The following is a 22,175-nucleotide window of genomic DNA, read 5'->3' as shown; positions in this document are numbered from 1 at the left end:
GTTCTAATAATGACAGATTTTTTCGTTTGAAGCTAATGATAGTGATCTGACCAGACGCAGGGTTGAGTTACCAAGTTGTATACAGTAACATTGGTAGACCACACTTGATCAAGAGTGTGGCCTCCTTTATGCGTGGGGGTGTAAACATGTTGGATAACATGGAGGCTGGTGAGGGACTCGGGAATTTCCTTTGATGAAGTTCCCTCTCCTGCTTCGATAGCCCAATTGTTCAGATCACCTACGACCAAGACTATACCATAGTCTGTAGACAGGGACGCAATATGATTTGCTAGGGCTTTGGGAAAATTAGGCCTAGATTTGGGGGATATGTACAATATGACACACAGAAGGGTACTGTTGAATAGGTCCAATTTGATTACTAATGAATCAAAAGATGGCAGCTCAAGGTGAGGCATCGTGGAGATATGTAGATTTTTTTTTTTTTTTTTTTTTTTTTTTTTTTTAATAGCCACCACTCCACCACCTCTTTTCCCTGGCAATCTGTCAGTATGATAAAGCAGATAATTATAATTATCCGGAAGAGCTGTGAGGATCTCTGGGGACGATTCCTCCGTAAGCCGTTTCGGTCAATAATAACAGATCAGGAGTATCATTAGTTAATATGTGGAAAATTTCCAGTTGATGCTTAACCATTGAGCGTTTGCTCAATTATAACAAAGTATTCTCTCTGTCTCAGTAAATTGCAAGCTAAAACCCAGTCGAACTGTTGCTATTTGATCAACCTCTTTCCAAAAAAGTGTCAAATCGGGACAAGTAACAAAGTGCAGGCTGTCTGCAGCAATTAATCCACATTTAGAGCACTTACACTTATCACTTATGATAGTCCCCCTACCGGCTGAACATCAAGCTATTTGCTCCGGGGTAGAATATAGCATGCAAATGGTTTTAAATTGCTGCAATTTGAAATTGGTGGGACACAGCCTCATATAGCATGCCCAATGCATTTTCAATATATGCAGGAGATATCTCCTGCTTCAATACCTCACACCACTTAGATGCCAGCTTCAGACACTCATTTCCCCAGACTTGAGATAATAGCTGGTAAGCCTGGCTAATAGCTTTGTAATGGAGTGTAATGGAGCCATTGTGTCAGATTCCACAAGTATTCTTATACCTCTATGTCCACAAAGATAGTCTCTGATTTGTAAGTATTTATAAAACATCTGTTTTGGGAGGCCAGCTCCCCTTTGTAGATCAAAGTTGCGAAACCAGTTAATATCATATAAATGACGTAGTTGGCTCAACCTGTAACTAGCCCAGAGCTTGTAGATCATGAAATATTTCCAGAAACAGAGGATTGCCCCACAATGGAACACTACTATGCACTTGGGGTAGGGAACAGTTCAACACTATCTCTCGCCAGATATAAGGTATGTCTCAAAAAGTCTTAAATTGGACTCTTAAAATAGTTGGGATCGTTGATCTTATATACGAACATTCTACTATCGGTGCAGATTGCAAGATTATAGAGACAACTTTGAGTACCAGTAGAAAGAAGAGCAAGATAAATTGCATGCAATTAATTGCTACTTTGCTGGAGGTTGCTCCTCCAAAGAACTGTGTTCAACAGAGTTTGATAACTGATCCTCACTGCCACCAGATGCCATGTTATTAGCAAATGATTTAAACAGCACCAACATTGAATTAAAAAAAAGGAGCAGGTATTGAATTGAGAAGTTTTTTCTTTCTTTAAACAATCTACAATTGTTTTTTCCCCACTGATCAAGGATGACTCTTTATACTGTAGATGGTTATGGTTTACAAGTACAAAACAGTAAAGAAGGAAAATGGTTTTCCATAGTGTGAAATACTACTACAGCATACGAAAAGGCAACTGTTTTTTTTAATACTATGAATGTATGCATTGCGGAAACAAACATTGTAGAAGAAAAAAACTGTCATACAGCCACTCATTCGCCCAGTCAATTACTCAGAGTCAGGAACTCAGACTCTTACCAGTACATGCACTTACTTACTGATAGTGTACATGGGTGGGTGTATGAGTATCTAACACATAAATTTACTCACCCATACAACCACTCATACACTCACTGAATCACCCGTACAATCACTAACACGCCGAGTCACTCTCCTATGAACACACTGATGCACCCAATCACTCACCCATAAAGTTACAAACACATCAACTCACTCACCCAGTCATTCATGCACCCCCTCAGTCACCTACGTAGGCAATAAGTCACCCATACAGCTAGTGACACACACAGTCATTCAGTCACTGACAGTCACTCACATGCAGTCATACACTCACACACACTAACCTATACAGACACTCCTGCATCCAGTCACTCACCCATAGGCACTCATACATCTACACAGTCACCCATATAATCACTTACATACAATGCCCAGTCACTCTCCCAAGTAACCATTGACACTCCCAATCACTCACCTATACAGGTACCAATACCGCAATTCACTCAATTATACACCCTACCATACACCATTTACAGCTAATCATACACCCCCTCACTTACATATACAAACACTCGCACATTCCCAAAGCCATTAAGCCACTCACACACCCACTCAATCACCCATACAGCCAGTATTGCATCCACTCACCCATACAGGAACTCAAGCAGCTATCGATGCACCCATACACACGCTCACCAATACAGTCACTCATCCACCCACTCACACATACAAACACACACACACACACACACACACACACACACACACGTGTTATTGAACCCATACAGCCACTGTCACATCCACATACCTACTCAAACACTTACATATCTAGTTACTCACTCATGCAACCACTCAGTAACAAGGAATATAACTCACATACTCAGTTTCTTGGTTTAAACCAAGACCCTTTTTTCAGAACTTTTATTTTAAATTTTGTATTTGTTTTCGACAAATAAAATGCCAACTGTAAAAAGGGTTACCTAAAAAATCTGAAGACTGGTGACACAAGTGAAATTTTGAGGAATAAGGTTAACACTGCCTCCAGAACTACAGCAACCTATTGTCCCCTTACATGGAGTACACTTTTTGCAGCCCAAGAGAAAGGTTCAGATTTTTAGCAGCTCTGAGAACTTCTCAAGGTGATGTTGCTAAACCTCAGTAGGTATCAAGTCATCTGGCACAACTAGTGTCGCACCCAACTATGAATCTGCTGTACAACACTTCCTTTGGGCTCTGGCCAAGTACTTGGAATGGTACGTCTTCAGGTGGGTCAACATACTGGTCATGCACATGAATATTTCTTTGGTGTACCCCTGGACAGGGTCTGCTATCACAAAGAGCACTTCATGTGCTTTGCCACCATTTTCTTCTCCCAGGAAGGGATGCATAACAATTCCCATGCAATAGATTGCTGCTTTGCTGTGGGGTTGTTCTCCAAAAAACAGTCTTCATCAGGGTGTGGCTGCTGATCTTCTTTGCCACCAGATGCCATTTCATTTTGAAAGATTTCTCCCCAAAAAAAGCAATATAAAATTAAGAAAAGAGTAGGTGCTGAAATATGAACCCCAATCTTAGCACTGGAACTCTAAAGAAATAGAATCTAGTTGGGGACTTCCTTTCTAGAATAATGAACAACATCTTGTCCAATGAAATCTTTTTCTTCTTTAGCCATGTTGTATTCATGAATAAGGATCCATTTGCGATTAGGGAAAATATCAAAACAGAGTTGAACCATACAATTATTTATGTAAATCTCACTTTGTGTTATATTAGTAAACTACTAATCACAAACAATTAAAATGTGTATGTTTTTTAGACTTTAAAAAAAATCACTTCCGAATGCATGAATATCCGGGGAACATATTGCAACAAATTCACAAATATACTTTTTTTTTGCTTTCTGGGATCATCTGTCTCTTGATGCAGAAGAAAATGATGTTGCATTATTGATGTGCAAGAAAATTAGGACACCTCCAAAAAAAGAAGCACTTGCTTCACATAGCTAGGAGAAAGTACATGGAGATACCTCTTTCTAGTCTTGTTGCCTACTCTATAGGAGAATTCATGTTATCACAGATTTCTGGATTTAGACACATGAGGAACAATCACAGTACCGAACTGCACAGAAAGCCACTGCAGATATTTCCTCGTGATCAATTATACAGTTAGAGTGTAGACAACGCACCTGGCAGTTGACAAACAAGGTAGCACTAACTAACCAGTATTAACTACTCCAGTTGGCTAGACATTTTGTGTAAACCTGAATTCGTATTATATAAATGGGCAGGTGATGTTCCTTTCTGGCCCCAATTGTCATTTCACAGAAATTAAACCTTTACAGAAAGCAGTTACAAATAAAAACATAGCAGGTGCCCGGTTGAAGCTCCACTTAGGTAAAAGATCAAATGATCCTAACTTCCTGGGCTTGGCAAATGTAAAGCAAGTGTGTTTTCTCTACAATTCCACATTGAAACCCCATCTGAAATCTTTGGGAAAGGTGAATGAATCGTTGATCTATCAGAGCGTAATCTGTAATGACTGACAAATAGGTTCTTTCTTGGTCTCTCCTGGTCAGAGAAGTCTGTGGTTCTACATTTAAATGACTTCAAATATGCAAAGATCACCTGGAGGAATTTCCCTTTTGGCCCCGCCCCATCCACTTCCTAGCATGCAACTCACGTGCCCATACAACTACTCACACAGTACTTACATACCCAGTCACCTACCCATTCCACCACTCAAATACCCACTAACAGACACATACAATACACCCACAAAAACACTCACATACCCATACAGACACTCCCAAGCCCACGTTCCAACTTATACAGCCACTCAAACACCTACTTCCAAAGGTTACAGTTCGAAAATTATTTAAAGCATGGAAATTCACAGAAAAAAAAATAAAGGTTACAACGACGTTATAGTTAAGCTCAGATTTCACTCAAGCATCACCAGTGAAATTCAACAGTTATAGTTACCCGAGCCAACTATAATTTACAAACCCACAATGAACTGATTAGGACCTTACATATTACGCAACTCAGGACATGGCCAGTGACATCACCGATGACATCATCCAGAGAACCACTCACACCACAACCTCTCATACACATACAACCACTCACATATCCATTCACAGGCCCATAGAAACACTAACGCACCCACTCACTCACCCCTACAGCCATTTGCTCACACATACAGCCACTCACCACACCCACTCATATTCATACACCCACTCAATTAGCCACTTACCCACACCCACTTACACACCCAGTCATTCACCCATAGAGCCACTGGCAGAGAGACTTAACACCCATCGAGCCACTCACACACCCACTCTTGCATAGATACAGTCTCACAGCCACTCATACGACATGTTAGAAATAGCACCAGTCAGTAGTACAGAAAGAATAGTAATTTTACTTATACAGTAGCTTACTATATATCTAAGTTTCAGTAACATTTATGAAAAGCTTTACACTTACTGAATGAGGTCAGTGATATCAGTGACATCACTGACCAGGTCATGAGTGATGAAATATGTGAGGTCATAAGCAGTGTGTTGCGGGGGCATAAGTTATAGTTAGCTGAGGTAGCTATAACTGTTTAATTGCTCTCACACACAGACAGGAAAAAATTCAAAGGTTGCAAGGGAATTTATATTTCGGTCCACATTTCATTCATCCAAATACCAGGAAAAATCAACAGTTATAGCTATAGCTACCTCAGTTAACTAGAACCAATGCCACTGCAAAGCACTGCTTATGACCTCATATTACCTCACTGGTGACATCATCCACAGAACCACTCAAGCCCACTCACTCTCCCATACAGCCTCTCACACGCACACAACTGTTCACATACCCATTCACAGACCAATACAAGTACTCATGCACCCACTCAAGCATACAGCCACTCACACACCCACTAACACAGCCGCTTACACAACCACTCACTCACCCATACAGATACTCACACAATAATATAGATACCAACATGTACATAGTCACCTAAAAAGACTCAACCACATAGACTGAGACAACCATAGTCTCCCATAGAGCCTCACTCACTCATTTACCTATACGGAAACATACACTCCCACTCACCCATACATTTACTCACACACCCAGTCATGTACCCTCTCACTCACCCATACAGACACTCATGCACCCGCTCACGCACCCATACAGGGACAAATGCACCCACTCACTCACCTATACAGACACTCATGCACCCGCTTACTCACCCATACACTCATACAGGGACTCATGCACCCCCTCACACAGAAAATCTTGTACCCGCTCACTCACCCATACAGACACTCATGCACCTGCTCACTCACCCACACAGACACTCCCACTAACTCCTCTATACAGGGACTCACACAGCCACTTAACCATATAACTACTCACATCCACTTATTCACCCAGACATCCACACACAGTTACACACTCACATCATCCAGGTTTTAGAATAGAATCACTGTCAGTTAGAAATATTTATTTGGCTATATTCCAAGCCACAAAAGAAAAAAAAAAAAAAAAAAAAAAAAAAAGCCAAAAAAAGCATTTCTAGTTTAAAGACACAATGAATTTAATACAATTACAGATATAAGATTTTAAACATTCCCTAATTAAGAGGAACAATTTACAAATGTCCAAATCATAATCTCCTTTCAAGTAAATATCACAAAGGCTTATAGGCACAACAATGTTTGAACTAGAGATAGTACTGTAGCAGAAAAAGGAAGCAACTACATGCATACTATTTACTGGCAACAGTTTTAAAATGTCATCATTATTAGTCACTATGGGAAGTGATCCTACACTGAAGGATCTTAAATCCTGTGCAAAAGTTCTAGTAAAAAAAATGGAAATCATTTTCCAACAATATTCCGTAACCGAACTGCCGAGATGTATTTGTAAACCATTAAGCAGATAAATTAATCTTTTCAGAGCTGAAGATAGTGCAAAGTAGCCCGACATTTTTTTATATTAAGGAATTTTAAAAGTGGTGTTAAAAAATGCCTGCCTTGGATGGTATAAAGTTTGCAGAAAAGCATAACATGCAGCGTACTCTGTGCTGAGTTTGAGTCACAATGGCATGCAGTCAATTTGGCACAAGAATATAAGTTATGCAGGTATGAAACAAACAGATAAGAGGTTCCAAACCTGAACCTTATGAAATAATACAATTGTGCATGGCTAAAATAAAAAAAGAGATAAGACTCAGTACCCAAGGAACAAACTAGAAGTGAGTGACTAATAACTATTTTTTCCCAATCTCCAGAGTAACTCTTTTCAGATAGGGATGAACCAAAAAATTCTTGCTTCAGCTTGGCCCTTGATATTTTAGCAATATATCCTAAGTTGTCAAAATAATCCGACAGACCCAAAATATTCAGCTGGCCTTTAACATAAGAAATCCAAGGGATTTTATTCACCCACTCTAATTTTAGGCAATCTGTGATGACAGCATGGTTCAAAACGGTTTCTTCCTTTACCAAATGTTATACCACAATAACAGAGGAGCTAGTTGTATGCGGAAGGACAGCGGAATCACGCCAAGCTCACTGTGACAGATAGTGGTGGCAGTGATTGTTGGTACAGTCAACAAGCGTTTCACAAAGATGTTTTAAGCTCTCTGTAGGCCTACGGTATTACAGAAGCCCCAGACTCCAACTCCATACAGAGTGGCCGCACACGTATGTGCCTTATAGATTTCAATAATTGCTCTTATTGGGCAGGAGCCTAGTTTTTTAGCAAATCTAAAAATGCCCTCCAAGTTTTGGTTGAAGACCCTAGTCATTGCCTCTATTAAGTGAAACAAAGTGCTTTTTGAATCAAAAAGAATTCCTAAATAAGGAAAGGTTGGTACATTAAAGCCATTTCTCACTGCCTATAAAACATGTCTTTACAGTTGTTGGAGATTAACCCAACCCATGATGTGGGATTTGGCTACATTAGTCTTCAGGCCAAGGTCATTCATAAAATTGCTTAAACTAGTTTAACGCCTTTGCAACCCCCACCCCGGTTCTGGACATTAAAACACAACTGTCTGCATATAATAATGCCGGTAACAACCTTCTGCCTATCTGGGGAGCATCCACATTCCCATTTAGAATGTAGCTTTCTAAATCATTTATATACAGACAAAATTAAAATGGTGCAAGTACGCAACCCTGGGGGACCCCACGGCTCATCTTAATTGGGGCAGTGAGTTCCCCATCCGCTCCATAGCGAACTCCCCAGTGACATCCTGATGCATGTCTACTATAAAGTGAGCAACAGCTGGTTCTATGCCCATTACCAGCAGCTTCTACCTAATCTTCCATCTCTACACACAGTCAAAAGCAGACATCAAGTCCCTAAACACTAAATAAGTCAAAGTCAAAGTCAAATAATTTATATAGCGCGCTACATACCCAGAGGGTCTCAAGGCGCTTGAGGAAGGGTGGGGAATTACTTGTCGAATATCCAGGTTTTAAGTTGCTTTCTGAAGGCTAGGTGGTTTCGAGTGAGGCGGAGGTGAATGGGAAGGGAGTTCCAGGTTTTAGCCGCCAGGTAGGAGAAGGATGTTCCTCCCATGGTGGTTTTGTTGAAGCGTGGAACAGCAGCAAGGGCTTGGTTGGAAGAGCGTAGTTGGCGGGAGGGGGTGTAGAAGGAAAGTTGCGTGTTGAGGCAATCGGGTCCAAGTTCGTAAAGTGCTTTGTGTGCGTGCGTGGGTGAGGAAGCGGAATGTTATCCTCTTATTGACAGGGAGCCAGTGGAGGTCTTTCAGGTGACCAGAAATGTGGTCTTTACGCGGGATGTCTAGTATGAGTCTGGCTGAAGCGTTTTGGATGCGTTGGAGTTTTTTCTGAAGTTTTGCGGTGGTACCGGCGTATAGGGTGTTTCCGTAGTTCGTAGTAAATAAGGGGACCCGGCTTGGCTAAGGTGTATTTGCCTATGACTAGATGCAGATTGAGGCACTGTTTTACCGTGCCCAGGCCTCTCCTGAAACCATATTGGATATTCAAAAACTTACTGTATTCTGTTACCCAGGCCTCCAGCCTTTCTAAAAGTACTCTGCCTATGATCTTGCAGGTGCGATCAATTAAAGATATTGGCCAGTTGCACTTGGGATCTGCCTGATCACTTTTAAAGATGAGAACAATTGTCACGGATCTCCAGGAGTCAGGAGGTCCCTGAGCCACATAGCAGCTTAAAATGTTCTAGCAGTGGGAGCCACAGGGGTATGTTGGCTAAAAACAAATCTGCGGGAATACAGTCAGGGTCAGAGGCCTTGTTCTTCACAGTATGGGATAAGGCCCTGTCCACCTCCTCTATTGTTGGAGGTGCCATAGTTATTGACCCATATTTAATATTAGTAGTAAAAGCGGGCTCACTACCAATTGTATAGAGTCCGGAAAAATGTTCAACCCAAGTCTCAGGCCTAATTGCCACATCAATGTTACCACTATTTGTGCCATTAAAGTACTCCTGGTTAACAGTCCGCCCAAAAAGTTTGGAGTCTCGTCTCTGGCAGGGCTGTACAGTTGTTCCCAAGATTCTTATCTAATTCCTAGCTTGAGTTTTTCTAGCGCCTGCTTATATTCAAAGCGTGACTGTTTTACCACGGATACATTTCGGGGTCTAGTTTTCAATGTTTTAATTAATCTATTGTGGAAAAAGGTGCAGTCATCATTAAACCACCTTTTGTCGCTCAGTGGCCTGGACCTAGTTTTCTTAATTAATGTGGCATTTGTAGTCTATATTATTGCCTCGATAGATTTTACCATGACTGTGGGATTTATATTATCTTTCAAGAAGTTTAGGAGTTGGGTCAAATTGGTTGTTATTTGACGTAAAATCCAGTCAGCATTTAAAGTAGACCACTTCCACATTAACCCCTTGTTTTTATCAAATATTAATGGGTCTGATTTGGCAGATGCAGTTTGATCATCAAGTTGGGTCGCCGGCTCTAAAGAGAAGTGGTAGTGATCACTATAACAGATTTTGTGAATGATAAAAATAAAGGATGTGGGGTTTAAAATGCTCAGAGAGAGCAATAAAAACAATTGGAGTGCCTTTTCCTCTCCCAATGTATGTCGCCAAGTCATTGCCTACTGAAATAAGATCCACAGTAAGGAATAAGAACATTTTCATAATATTGTATTGAAAATATTCCCACAGGGGGTATGATTAAAATGACAAATGCCGTCTATGACCCAGTCTACTAATAGGCAAGCACCCTGTTTCGAGAGGGGACATAATTTGCAGTTAAAATCGTCTCCCCAAAGCACTAAAAAAAAAAAAAAAAACACATCAGTATTTAACTCCTCTATGTGGGTTGACAATGCATCTTCCAGTTCTTGGGAAATACTAGTATTTATAACAATAAAATTGTGATAAAAATTTTCCAGTGCCGGATTTTGCCTGAGGGAGATCTTAATAATCTGGAAATGCGATGAGTCAATCTTAGTCTCTCCTATTCTGCCATTAAATGTTGTTGAAACAAGTGACAATCCTCCTTTCACATGACCGCCCGAGAAACATTGGCTGGAGTGTGAATTGAAAATAAAACATTTATATGTACAATATCTCGCAACTATGTTTCCTGAAGGCATACTATGCTATAATTTTTAATAAAGGAAACCCATTCTTTGTCCGCTAGCTTTTGCAACATGCCTGCAATGTTCCAAAAAAGACTTCCATAGGCGGTCATATCATTTTGGCAAATAGGCCCCTCCACTGTGGAAATTGAAAGTGGAACATGGCCCTCTGAGTTCCATATCAAATAATGCCACATGAAATTCCAGCTCTCCACCCAACATAATTTTTGATGATAATACAATGCTCTCTAGTAATACATAAGAAGTAGAGCTAACTGGATTAAACATATCTAAACCACACGGATTAACATTAGGCTTTTCTACTTGAAATATTACATTAGGGAGTGCTGGAAAATTATAAACCAACAATTTATACCCCTGGGTCAAGTGAAAAAAACCTAAAGTCTCTGACTAACCAAGACTCTAATGGAATGTACAAAAATTGTATGGATTCTCATCACTCACCATCCAGGTGACATGCTTCATAATCTGGGTATCCTTTAACAGGGCTGCACCTTCACCTTAGTAATAGAGGAACCCAAGGATGTTTTTTAGATGTACATACAGATGTGAGCAAGAGTGTATGGGGAAAAAGTGCAGTGCAATAAGTAATGTGAACTCAAAAAATGAAGCTTAACCAGACTCCAAACTTTATTTTTTGTCTGTTACGATCAAAGGTTAAAAACAGTGCAACGGGACAGTTTTAATAAATAGCTGCCCACTTACAATCAGTCGGTCAACATATTTCAGCATTTTAAGGTAGATGTCCACCTAGTGCTTTCGTCAGGACCTATTAGACATAAATGCTACTGCTAAGTACAAAAGTGATATAGAAACACAAAAAATATATTTGTGGAAACCATAAAGCCCGACAGCTTGGAAGACCGTCAGAGGTACCGGCGGTTAGAGCGGTGCCTCCTTCGTCCTGAGCTGTTGCCAGGAGGGGTGAAGTTTTTCCTCCATATTCTTGAGATCTGTCAAGAGGCACACGGATTTTGAACTGTGAGAATACTGGTCCACAGTGAATCCTTTATGGTTTCCACATATATATTTTTGTGCGTTTATATCACTTTTGCACTTAGCAGTAGCATTTATATCTAATAGGTCCTGTACATCTAAAAAACATCCTTGGGCTCCTCCATTACTAGGGTGGAGGTGCAGCCCTGTTAAAGGAGACCCAGATGATGAAGCAGGTCACCTGGAATGATGAGTGATGGGAATCCATACAATTTTTGTATATTCCATTACAGTCTTGGTTAGTCAGAGCCTTTAGGTTCTTTTTCACTTGACCCCGTGGTATAAATTATTTGTTTATACGTTGAAAATGAGGCTGTATATACCGGCTTGTCTATAAACTTTGGCCTCTGACCCTACCCTAAATATATTGTGTTTTTAGTGCTGGAAAATTCCCTGCTAGATTAATACTATCTTTGGTAGTACACAAATTAAAACAAATTTAACTTTTGTGGTACCTTAGTATACATGTCTAACACTCAAGCTTTCAGAAAACACTAACAATCACTGGATGAGGTCATCAATTATGTAATTTGAAAGGTCATGAGTGATGTCACGGACCAGGTCATGAGTGTTTTAATATGTGAGGTAATAAGCAGTGCATTAGGAGGGCATAAGATATAGTTAGCTCAGGTAACTATTAACAGTACAATTTTTCTGGTTTTGTACCAGTGAAATGAAAGCCCAACTATGACGCCCCTGTAACCTTTGGCTTTTTCTCTGAATGTATACTTTTTTTTAAATTCTATTTCCTAACTATAACGTGCCTGTAACCTCTGTTCTTTTCTGTGGATTTCTAAGGTAAATCTATTTTCTAACTATAACCAGTGCCACTAGAATTATTCAGCAGGGTTTAGTAAATTATGCGTCCAGTTTTGGAATTTTACATTGTTTCATCATTTTTAAAATTGGTAACACTTGTTGGGCATTGGTTGCACCTCCTTATTAGTACCAATTTAGCACAAAAATAGCTTTAAGCACACAAAGGTGATCATTCCAGCTTTGCAAAGGGCCTTACACTACCCAGCCACATGGGTCACTGCATTTTTATTAACTTTTGAATCGACTGAGCTAGAAAGAATTTAAAAAAAAATCTACAGATGTGGCCGATGATGGATTATATGGCACATGCAGCAAAACTATAATTTGAAAATTTCCGCTACCACACAATCATAATTCCAGTGCTCCGACTAGAATGTCCCTGTAACCTTTGCCCAATACTAGCATTTGAGCCAATTTACTGTGCACCATTTATGGATATTATTTTATTTGCTTTCATATTGTAGAACCAGTTTCAAAGTAAGCCTACCAGAGGAGAAAAGGTGTGTGATATTAGCTTTCTGTTTCCACCGGGGGAAAGCCTTATTCCTGGTAGCAGCGACCTGTTATGCCCTGATGAGATCTCTTAGAAAAATCATTGGACTGCTTCCGTTCGAAGCAAGGCGGATATTAGTCCAGGCCCTGATCTTAATGCGCCAGGACTATTCAAACGCAGTATATTTAGGGGCCCCACTAGGGACACTCTGGGTTCTACAGACCTGTGCAGCCCGGATGCTTTTACAGATACCACGTAGAACTTCTGCCAAACCAGCTCTTCGGCAACTTCATTGGTTGCCGATACAACAAAGGGTCGAATTTAAGGCTATGACTATTGTCCATAAAGCCTTAACTAAGACAGGACCTGGTCTAATTCAACCTTTGTTCTGCCCTTACCAATCCAATAGGACCCTTAGATCTAGCAGTAAGAACTTTATGGCAGTCCCACGAATAAGGAGAAGCCGCATGGGTGGCAGACGTTTTTCTGTTCAGTCAGCCAAACTTTGGAACAACCTGCCGGACCCCATTCAGATGGAGGAGAACCATCCTAGGTTTAGGAACATGCTAAAAACCTTCTTATTTCCGTAAATCTCTCTGGGGATGAATGGGACCACTGCAGCGCTGGGATGCCTCCAGGTAACCACGCGCTATATAAATGAGTAGTCAGTTCCCGAGAAGGGCTTGGAAGAGTTTCAGCCGTCGAGAGTACCCTGTGCTCCTTGGTTGTCAGTCAGCAACATTGTATGGTACTAAGGAGCTAGGACTACTGGCATTAATCAGATAAAAGGATTCATCTGAATACCTGTTTAGAGGGAGTGTTTTAAAGGAGGAAGAGTTATTCACTGTCACTGGATGTTAAAAGAGGGCACAAGAAAATGCTGGGCCTTCTGTGTGAGATTGAAGTGCTGTCTCGGATTGTGAAAGGGTGACTGAGTTTGTTCATGTTATGAACATGTGCCTTAGTCACTTCTCTGTCAAACGAAGGAGCTAGTAATGACATGCAGAAAGAGTATCGCAAACCTAAAAATAAATAGAACAGCCTCCTGACCATGAAAGCGCCTAGAGGCGATCTGCAACACAGTCTTCTGCTGTACAACTGGCCTTACTCACTGGCTGTGTCTGGTGCTCTAAGGTAAGTAAGGCACAGTGGTTAAGAGACAGCACAGAAACACTGAGGTGTATGCGTTTCAAGGCAGGCACTGCCAATAGGAAGCTGCCCTTCCTGCACCGTGCTTGCAAAGCAATTAACAAGGGCAGCAGGTCAGGTAAAAGCACTTGACGAATGTGTACAACACACAGGATTCATGCTACGCTATTAGAGTGATCCATACACAGTCTTTTTAAGTGGAGTACTGCGCTCAAGTATTCATGCATTTAGTCGTAGTGCTTCATCTCTCGCTGAGCCTTTGTAGACTATGTTTTCGACTTGCACCACGAAGCTTCACAGCCAGTGAAAGCAGTTGCTCGGAAGGTGGATAGCCATTTTGAAGAAATATACAAACCCAGCTTGGTAATTCATATCCTAGTTCCAGATAGCCAACAGTTCTTGCAAATGAAATATTGACCACACAGAGGAACCCCCACAGCTGCCCTGTCCCTGGGGGTGCCAGCAGGAAGGGGAGGAACACTGCCTGAAATGATTGCTCAGGAATCCAACAGAGTACCTACCTGGTGCATTTGTCACTCACGGCTACTCACGTTTGCCTAACCTCAATAGGAAGCTGTGAACTTTGTGGAATTTTTTACCTATGTGTGGTGTTGTGAACGGGAGTATGGCACGTGTCTTAGGTCTCTTCTAGAATGCTATTGTTCCGCCCAAAGGATCACACTCACTAGTTGCACATGTGGTGGTCTTACATTGCAACAAATGCAAGTGATTCTCACTGAAGTCATCAGTGCTAAACAAAGTGCTCTTGCCACCAAAGCGGGGTTTGGAAGAAGGCAGTAATCCACCACTTTCCTGGTTTGCATTGTCTGTGTTTGCGCAAACTCTGTGTCCACACCCGGCGACTGCCGAATACAAAGCTCTTCCTGCAGAAAGTGGAGCACTTCTCAAAAGAGAAAACAAACCAAAGTAATGGTTTATGCAACTAGCGCCCCCCCCTCCCCACCCCTCTGCAAGTACCCCTGTACAGTGCACTGTAAAACCGTGGCAGGTTTGAAACACCCTCCTCCACGTCTGCTGTATGGCATCTGACATACCCACTGTCTGCTTGTACTAGCCGGCCGCTTCTCCCTGTCCAGTGCAACCCAAAAAAGCAAACTGAGTATCACTTACAATCTTCAATGCGTCAACGTGCTGCTGGTACTATGTATTAGACACCAGATTTTTACACTACACTGCCACCTACCCCTCTAATTGCCATGTAGTCAAGAGCAAGAATTTACCTCGCAGTCACAATATCCGTCGAAAGAGTGTGTCTGCAAACATGCATATCTAGGCTTCTAGCGCTACATTCTTGAATGATGTGTCATATACACCTGAATTCCCCCCCCCTTGAGTCACTTACACCCCCACCCACCCCATGCTCAGTCACCTCTCCCAGTATTGTACCTCAGTGCAGAACGATGTTGGTCCTGTCCTCACACCTCTGGTGGTGGTTCCCCTGCTGTTGCACTTTGCGGATTTTCATGCTTGGCACTTCGGACGCTATTGCCTGTGAAGTTTGTCACATAAGATGTCGGGTGCAGGCTTCCTCGCGGTTATAATGAATTATCTCAAACTCGACGAGATGTGGAAGGCGTGCACTTTCAAGTCACTCTTTTCCAATTCAGTGGCTTTCTGTTTCATTATCAACAGTGCAAAGGCTGCTTTAGCGTATACCTCTGCAGCATGTCGAACTTCAAGCTCATTAGCATACAGGCATGTTACCGGTGCATGGTCATCATCGACTCCATTTAAATGTAGATTCAAATATCAATCCTATTGAATTTGGTACAACAGGTGTCAGGCACTGCTTCCTTGCAGTTAATGTTTATCAACTCAATCTCAAAGAAATGTGGGAAGCACACGCATTATAATAGTTTTCTTTTTTTTAACCGCAGCAATCCGATTAGTGCCCTTGAGTGTGAGACCTGATTTTACATGTTAAATTCTGGGACTTGGCTGAAGCGGAGTCCCAAGTTGGCCAACAACACTTCCTAGTTGAAGTGCTGGCAGCCAATCCGATCAGGAGGGTTCACAGAGCCTTCGCACTCCTAGAAATCTAAATTTGGATCTCTTTAAATCTCTAATACTACTGAATGGATATACACCAAATAATTAAAAGCACTCTTTCTGGACCAAGAGCTACCTTTCTGTCAAATTTGGTATCATACCGTCCAGCAGTTAGGGCTGGAGTAGTGTTTAAAATAGCTATGGGAAACACTTTTTAACCCCTTCCCTTTTTCTCAGTCCCACTTGACAGATCACCCCAAAACTTCCATGCACAACAAGAATCAATTTGACACTTTTTGGAAAATTTCATTAAGTTCGTCGAACGGCAGCAAGGATATAGGCAAGTCAAAAAACGCTTTTCCTGTGGAAAGTAGGACCTAACTATAACTACTTAGTGGCAATCACCTGTAGGTAAAATGTATAAATTCCTTCAATTTTGATGTGTAATATTATATTTTAAAGAACAGCCAAACATAAAAAAAAGATAAAGCATAAAGCTTGGGGCCATACGCCTCATGCATTTTTACAGTCGCAAAGAACCCTGTAGGGCCTTTTATGATTGCAAAAATGCATTTTGGTATGTATTAATTCAAATTTGCAATTCGAAAACATGTTACCGAATCACAATTTGGAATTCTGAATACATACCAATTCGTTATTAGGAACAAGCATGTTCAGGGTGTCCCTTCCTAATAGCGAATCGCAGAGGTAAGTAGGAATGTTTTGTGACCAAAATGTGGTCGCAAAACATCAGACTTACCAGCTACCACAAGTAGGTGGTAACCCATTCAGAAAGGGGTTGGGGTTCCCAAGGCTCTCCTTCCCCTTTGTGAATGGTAGCAACATCGTTTTTTTCATAACAGACATTGGTCCAGAGAAACACTGCCTATTCTTAAAAAAAGATGATGTAAATATTCTTAGTATTATTGGTAGGGTATAGTCTTCTAGACTAGATACACGCCTAATTTCTACAAGGTAGGTTTGTGAATATAGTCCTTGAAGTACCACCTCTAATACATGGTATTCAAGGACAGGGCCAAATTCTCACTAGGTAAATTCAAAGAATAAGCAGTGAACATTGTATACACTAGCGACTCATGACTACAATACTGGTGAATTTTACATCATGGAAACTTGCCAAAGCTTCAAAATTCGCTTGTGGGCAAAGTTAAACACAAAAAATAAACTTCTCTATCTAACTAAGGTCTACAAAGTTTCTCCTCACATACGTTTTGGAAATGTGACCAAACAAAGAAAAAAATATTGGATAAATGAAAAAGGCACCCCTTGCACAGCCTCACTAAAGTAATCACTTGGGATATTCTGTCACAAAGATTAAAGAGAACACCATCGACGTCTGCACAAAAAAAAACATTTTGATTCTTTCCAGTTGTAATAAAAGCACAGCAGGGGGACCTAGAAGGGCAGCAGTCAAACTTGTGCTAATCGGCTATGCCCAGTCCTCGACCATAATGCAACCAAAACAAGAAGAAGAAAAAAAAATCATTAAAAAAACAATTCTAGTCTCTACAGAACATAGTTAATGGTTGTGCGGTGAGTGAAGTTAATTGACTCCCAGTGGCCCAATTCTCTGTGAAAGCTGGTTTCTAAGGTGACCAACATTTGAAAGTGGATTAAGACATTGTGGTTGTGTCATATACTGCATCGTCATTGAAGTGGTGCTGAACAATTTTCATTGTGGGGGTGATGGCCATCAATATCACGTTCCTTACAGGCACAGGGTTTATGAATGTTGTGTAGAAAATAGATTAAATGCATTGTATGGCGATTCATTGGGTGGTAGATGGTGGTGTCTGTTCAGAAACAAATGGCTAAGCACGTTGTGGTAGGTCATGAGAGAATGGCATTTATAGATAGCATATATTCCATATTTCCGAACGCCCACCCAAGAGCATCCTTCAGTTAGATAAAGGCGGAGCAATGTTGGCAAAAGGGAATGGGGAGGTTACTTGCTATTGACAGTTTAATTGTGTAAACATTTTTAGAACGCTACACATCTGTTTCTGAAGGTATGAGAGTTCTTAGTCCTCACAAAATGGCCTCTTTACAGCATGCACATAAATTCCGAAAACATACCAGGTCTAATAGTGACATTGATTAAACATTATCAAACATGCACCTAGGTACATCAAAATGCTTGTATTTCCATGAGAAACTACTTGTGCCCAGTGTGTGAAGTTTCGAAAATTGTCTAATTCGAAACCATGAAGTCACAGAAACAAAATCTGCACACGGACACGTGGCGTCGCTCAAAAATAGAGGAAAAAGCATCAATACCTATTAGGATAGATAGATTCTGCCATCATAGGCAAGGCTGTTGACAATATCCCTCCGCACTGCACAGTAAAATGCTTTAATACTGTACCATGGAACTCGGTTTTCAGAATATTAGCTCAAGGGTAGCACAATATATACTGTCGCAGACAGGGTGCAACCAAGTGGCGGTTTGTGGTTTCCTAATTAGAGTTAAATCAAATTCCTGTAGGTCCCCAGGGCCCCTATTGGCTGGTTTGTGTTTCTTGCCCCGAACTGCGCCCTCAGGGCAGCAGTGGGCGTGGAGGACACTAGAAGTACAAAGTTACTATTCTTCTAACGCAAGTTCTAGAAATGTCGGGGAAAGAGCAACTTTACCCAAATATTCCATGAGGTTAACTTAATATCCCAACTCCAGTTCTGGAATAATTGAGAAAGTTAGACATTCCCCATGTATTTTGTGTTACAAGTTATTTTTTATCAAAATGCAATGAGCTGCCATGTGGACGTAGAGTGAACTCTAGCAAACACGAACATTGTCAAATGTGGACAAAGATGTCACAGGGGGTCCCTTGCAGCAACTGCTTAATTGTCACCACTGCAAATTGACTGAGATTTTAGGATGTTGCAGACAGCTGTGATTGTGACCTAACCGGAACCTATCGTAACACTTGCCAGCTTACAGCTAGCACAGCCCTTGTAACACTAAAGTGTGAGAGGCAAAGAGCTTTCATAGCTACACACCAGAAGCGGACGGGAAGCTCTCTGCAATCCATGATGGAGACCTATCTCGCTCCCACCCTCCCACGGGCGTGTAAGTTACAGAAGTGGCTGAGCCTACAGGTGCAGGCCTGTCTGTAATACCAAACCGAGGGAGGTGGAGCAGGATCCACTTCCAGCACAAACTGTTCAGCATCAATGTATGTTTTTAGCACCAAGTGACTTGCCAATTATTTAAGCATGCCTTGGCAAGTTAGGGTTGGCAATACCACATCTGGTTATAACAAAGCACACTTAGTCTTCGCAGAGCTTACCGGCTCCTTCTTCTTTCTTCCTCGAGGTTGTTTTTCAATAATGTTGGTTTCTACAAGAGAGAGAAGACATCAGAACAAATTGGTGGCACTTTATCTATTTTGCCCCTGGTTTTAAGTAATTCATAAAAGAGGCCGTCATTTGTTTAAACAGTAAGTGAGAATTCACAATCGAAAACACTTATAGTCAATATTACCAATACATTTTTCCAAATGGTGTTAGCATTTAAAATTACCAGAAAGCTTCATGCCTACAGCTAACACCCAGTTCAATGTGAAATAAAGCCTATTCTGGGACTTGCAGTTTTAATTCAACAGCCAATGTGCGGCAGGTCCAAGACTGAACACGGTGCAGAACGTGAAAATAAGTAATCTGGTAACGTTACGGGCACTTCCCTGGAGTCTTGTTATCTTTCCTACCCCCCTGCCTTCAGTCTCCCCTGTCAAAAGACCCTTGCCAACCTACAGCCTCTCTCCTCCTCATAGCAATGAAGCAGAATGTGGTTAACTGAAAGCTCAGGCCTGGAGCAATGCCTCTTTGGTGGCATACATGTACCTGCTATCCAGTGAGTCTCCTGCCAGAGCGTCAAGCTTCTCAGGTCCATCCACACTTAAGCAGTTTATACGGTGCAGGTTTTTTACTTTGAAATCTTGAATTTGTAGTACTTATTTAATGGGATGCAACATGATAACACTTTATAAAAACGTAAAGGCCGAACCGGAATATCTCCCCGCACGCAAACCATTACAAATGGAGAGTACCACTTGCATACTGGCGTCAAAAAGAGTTCTTTCGTTAAAAAGTTTAGTTTTGAAACTGTACTTTACTATGGGACTGGAGTGCTTGGAAAATTGGCTCCGGGCGAAAACCTGTGAAATAACCATAGTGCAAAAAAAAAAAAACACACCCGGTCCCCAAACCAACAGAGACAACCTTTCAGACATGTTACACATTTATCAGGCTTTATCGAAAACCAATGTACAAGAAAATGTAACTACCTCTGGTCTCATCCATACTGTGGGCCGCGGCAGTAGTTTCTTCGAGCAGACCCTGTGGCGAGGTTTCACAATCGCCAACGTAGAAGGAGCCCGCAGCACGTGGGGCGGTGACGGACGCTTCTATTCTACTACTGATCTCCTCTACCAGTGGAGGGCGCACTCTGACAACAAAGGTTTCCCTTCTGTTGAACCCCGAAACACCACCTGGGTAAACGTCGTAGGTTCTCCTCCGTATCTTGCTGTCAGGGTCTTGCGCTTGAGCAGCTCGCACCTGCTCTGGGGACGGGTCTTCAGGGACAGGCGTCACTGGCAGTTCCTCCTGCACAGGAGGTAACTCTCCAATGTGCTTCCGAATCGAATTTGCGATTACAGCAACAGGCCCGCCATTTTCTTCTCCCTTTTCCGGAACAGCCCTCTTTTTCCTTGGAGGCATCCCTGCCTTCAGTCTTTCCTGCAAAGGTAACCAAGCAATGCAGACCAAAAAAAAACACCAGACCAGGTGAATCTCAGACCCTAATTGAAATCCCCGCCCATCTTCTCAAAGGAACCCCGGGGCTCGGCTGTCTTTCCTTTGGCCGACTATTGCAATTGGATCTCCATCTGGGCACGGCCTTGATACTCCCAATTGAGCTTCTCGGTTCTCTCGTCGTCTCCCGACAGTTTCGTTATTCTGAATCAGAATCTAGCGTGCTGACGACATGTTCCACAATAGGTTATCAAGAAATGTGTCAACTCCTTTGCATTTTCAGTACTCAGTCAAAATGTTTATTGTTTGATTAATTAAACTCATCAACAATACAAATCCTAACTATCATCATAACATATGTTTCATAGGCTAGCAAAGAGGCTTAGAGATAGACCTGTCTTCCTTTACGTTTTCAGTAGTCACAAACTGATCTGTTTATTTCACCCATTGACTTAAAGGATATCTATAAACTGAGTTTCAAGAAAGCAACTCATCCCCATATACCATGATTAAAAATAGCACTTCTGCAAAAATGTATATAGATACTTCATTGTTGACAAGTTTCCCATGTCAATGGATGACTAGTTAGGACAGTCCCTTTTTCTCTTCTAAATCTGGGACTTGTAGTCTTATTTAAACGAGTATGAACCCAGGACTACAAATCCCAGAATTCTAGGAATAACACAAGACTCGAGTAACCAGTCTAGCAGGGACCTGAGAACCTTGGCAGCTATGATGCGTACATCAAAGATTAAACAGACATGCTGAGACCCAAACCTGGTTCGTTGTTGCCATTCTGTCTTATCACATAGGATCCACCAGTAAGCAGTCAATACCACTAGGCATTCTGGAACTTGCAGTTTCAATGTTATCATTTTCGTGCTAAATGTTTTGGATGACAAAACAAACTGGCTGAAACTATTCCTAGTGGCACAGGGTCAGTTGAAAACTCTGCTTGTGTAGCTGCATATTTCCTCGTAGTGGCCCATCTCATATTTGATCACTACAGTCACTTCTGGCTTTTGTGTGCAACATTTTTCTCCAACTACCCACTGGCGCTAGAAGTATTGGGCTCTTAGACTCTCAATCTGAGTTGTTCATTATTCAATGCGATAATTATCACACTCAATGACAAAGGACATCAAAGTGTTCGATATTTATAATTTTTGACGATTTTCGCCATTCACAAGTCTTTGGGAAATCATGTGTTTTGTTAAATATTTTTCGACTTTTGATGCTCATAGCACCAAATGCATATATCCTGGTATTACCAGCCATTTTGCAAAGATAAACACTGACAGGTTTGACGTACTGATAATTGCCACAAAACTCTTACCTCTCATATGTGAAGGCCATCGTTAT

At 41.4% G+C, this 22,175-nt stretch overlaps 1 protein-coding gene across 1 annotated transcript in view; it reads right to left on the bottom strand.

Moving 5' to 3' along the window:
* LOC147731425 (uncharacterized) overlaps positions 1–21,036 on the bottom strand; it is a 140,381-nt gene extending 119,345 nt beyond the window's left edge. The window contains exons 1-2 of the mRNA XM_086958740.1: positions 20,348–21,036; positions 19,352–19,401 (exon numbers count right to left, since the gene is read on the bottom strand). Coding sequence (XP_086814866.1) covers positions 19,352–19,401; positions 20,348–20,780 — 483 coding nt within the window. The 5' untranslated portion in view covers positions 20,781–21,036. The remainder of the gene's footprint in view (positions 1–19,351; positions 19,402–20,347) is intronic.
* Between the last annotated feature and the right edge of the window lie 1,139 nt (positions 21,037–22,175).

Source organism: Lissotriton vulgaris, chromosome 2_1 (genome assembly GCF_964263255.1).
Source record: "Lissotriton vulgaris chromosome 2_1, aLisVul1.2, whole genome shotgun sequence".
In the NCBI taxonomy this organism is placed as follows: domain Eukaryota; kingdom Metazoa; phylum Chordata; class Amphibia; order Caudata; family Salamandridae; genus Lissotriton; species Lissotriton vulgaris.
The sequence above is the reverse complement of the archived record's forward strand: the minus strand, read 5'-3'. Positions and strand labels throughout refer to the sequence as shown.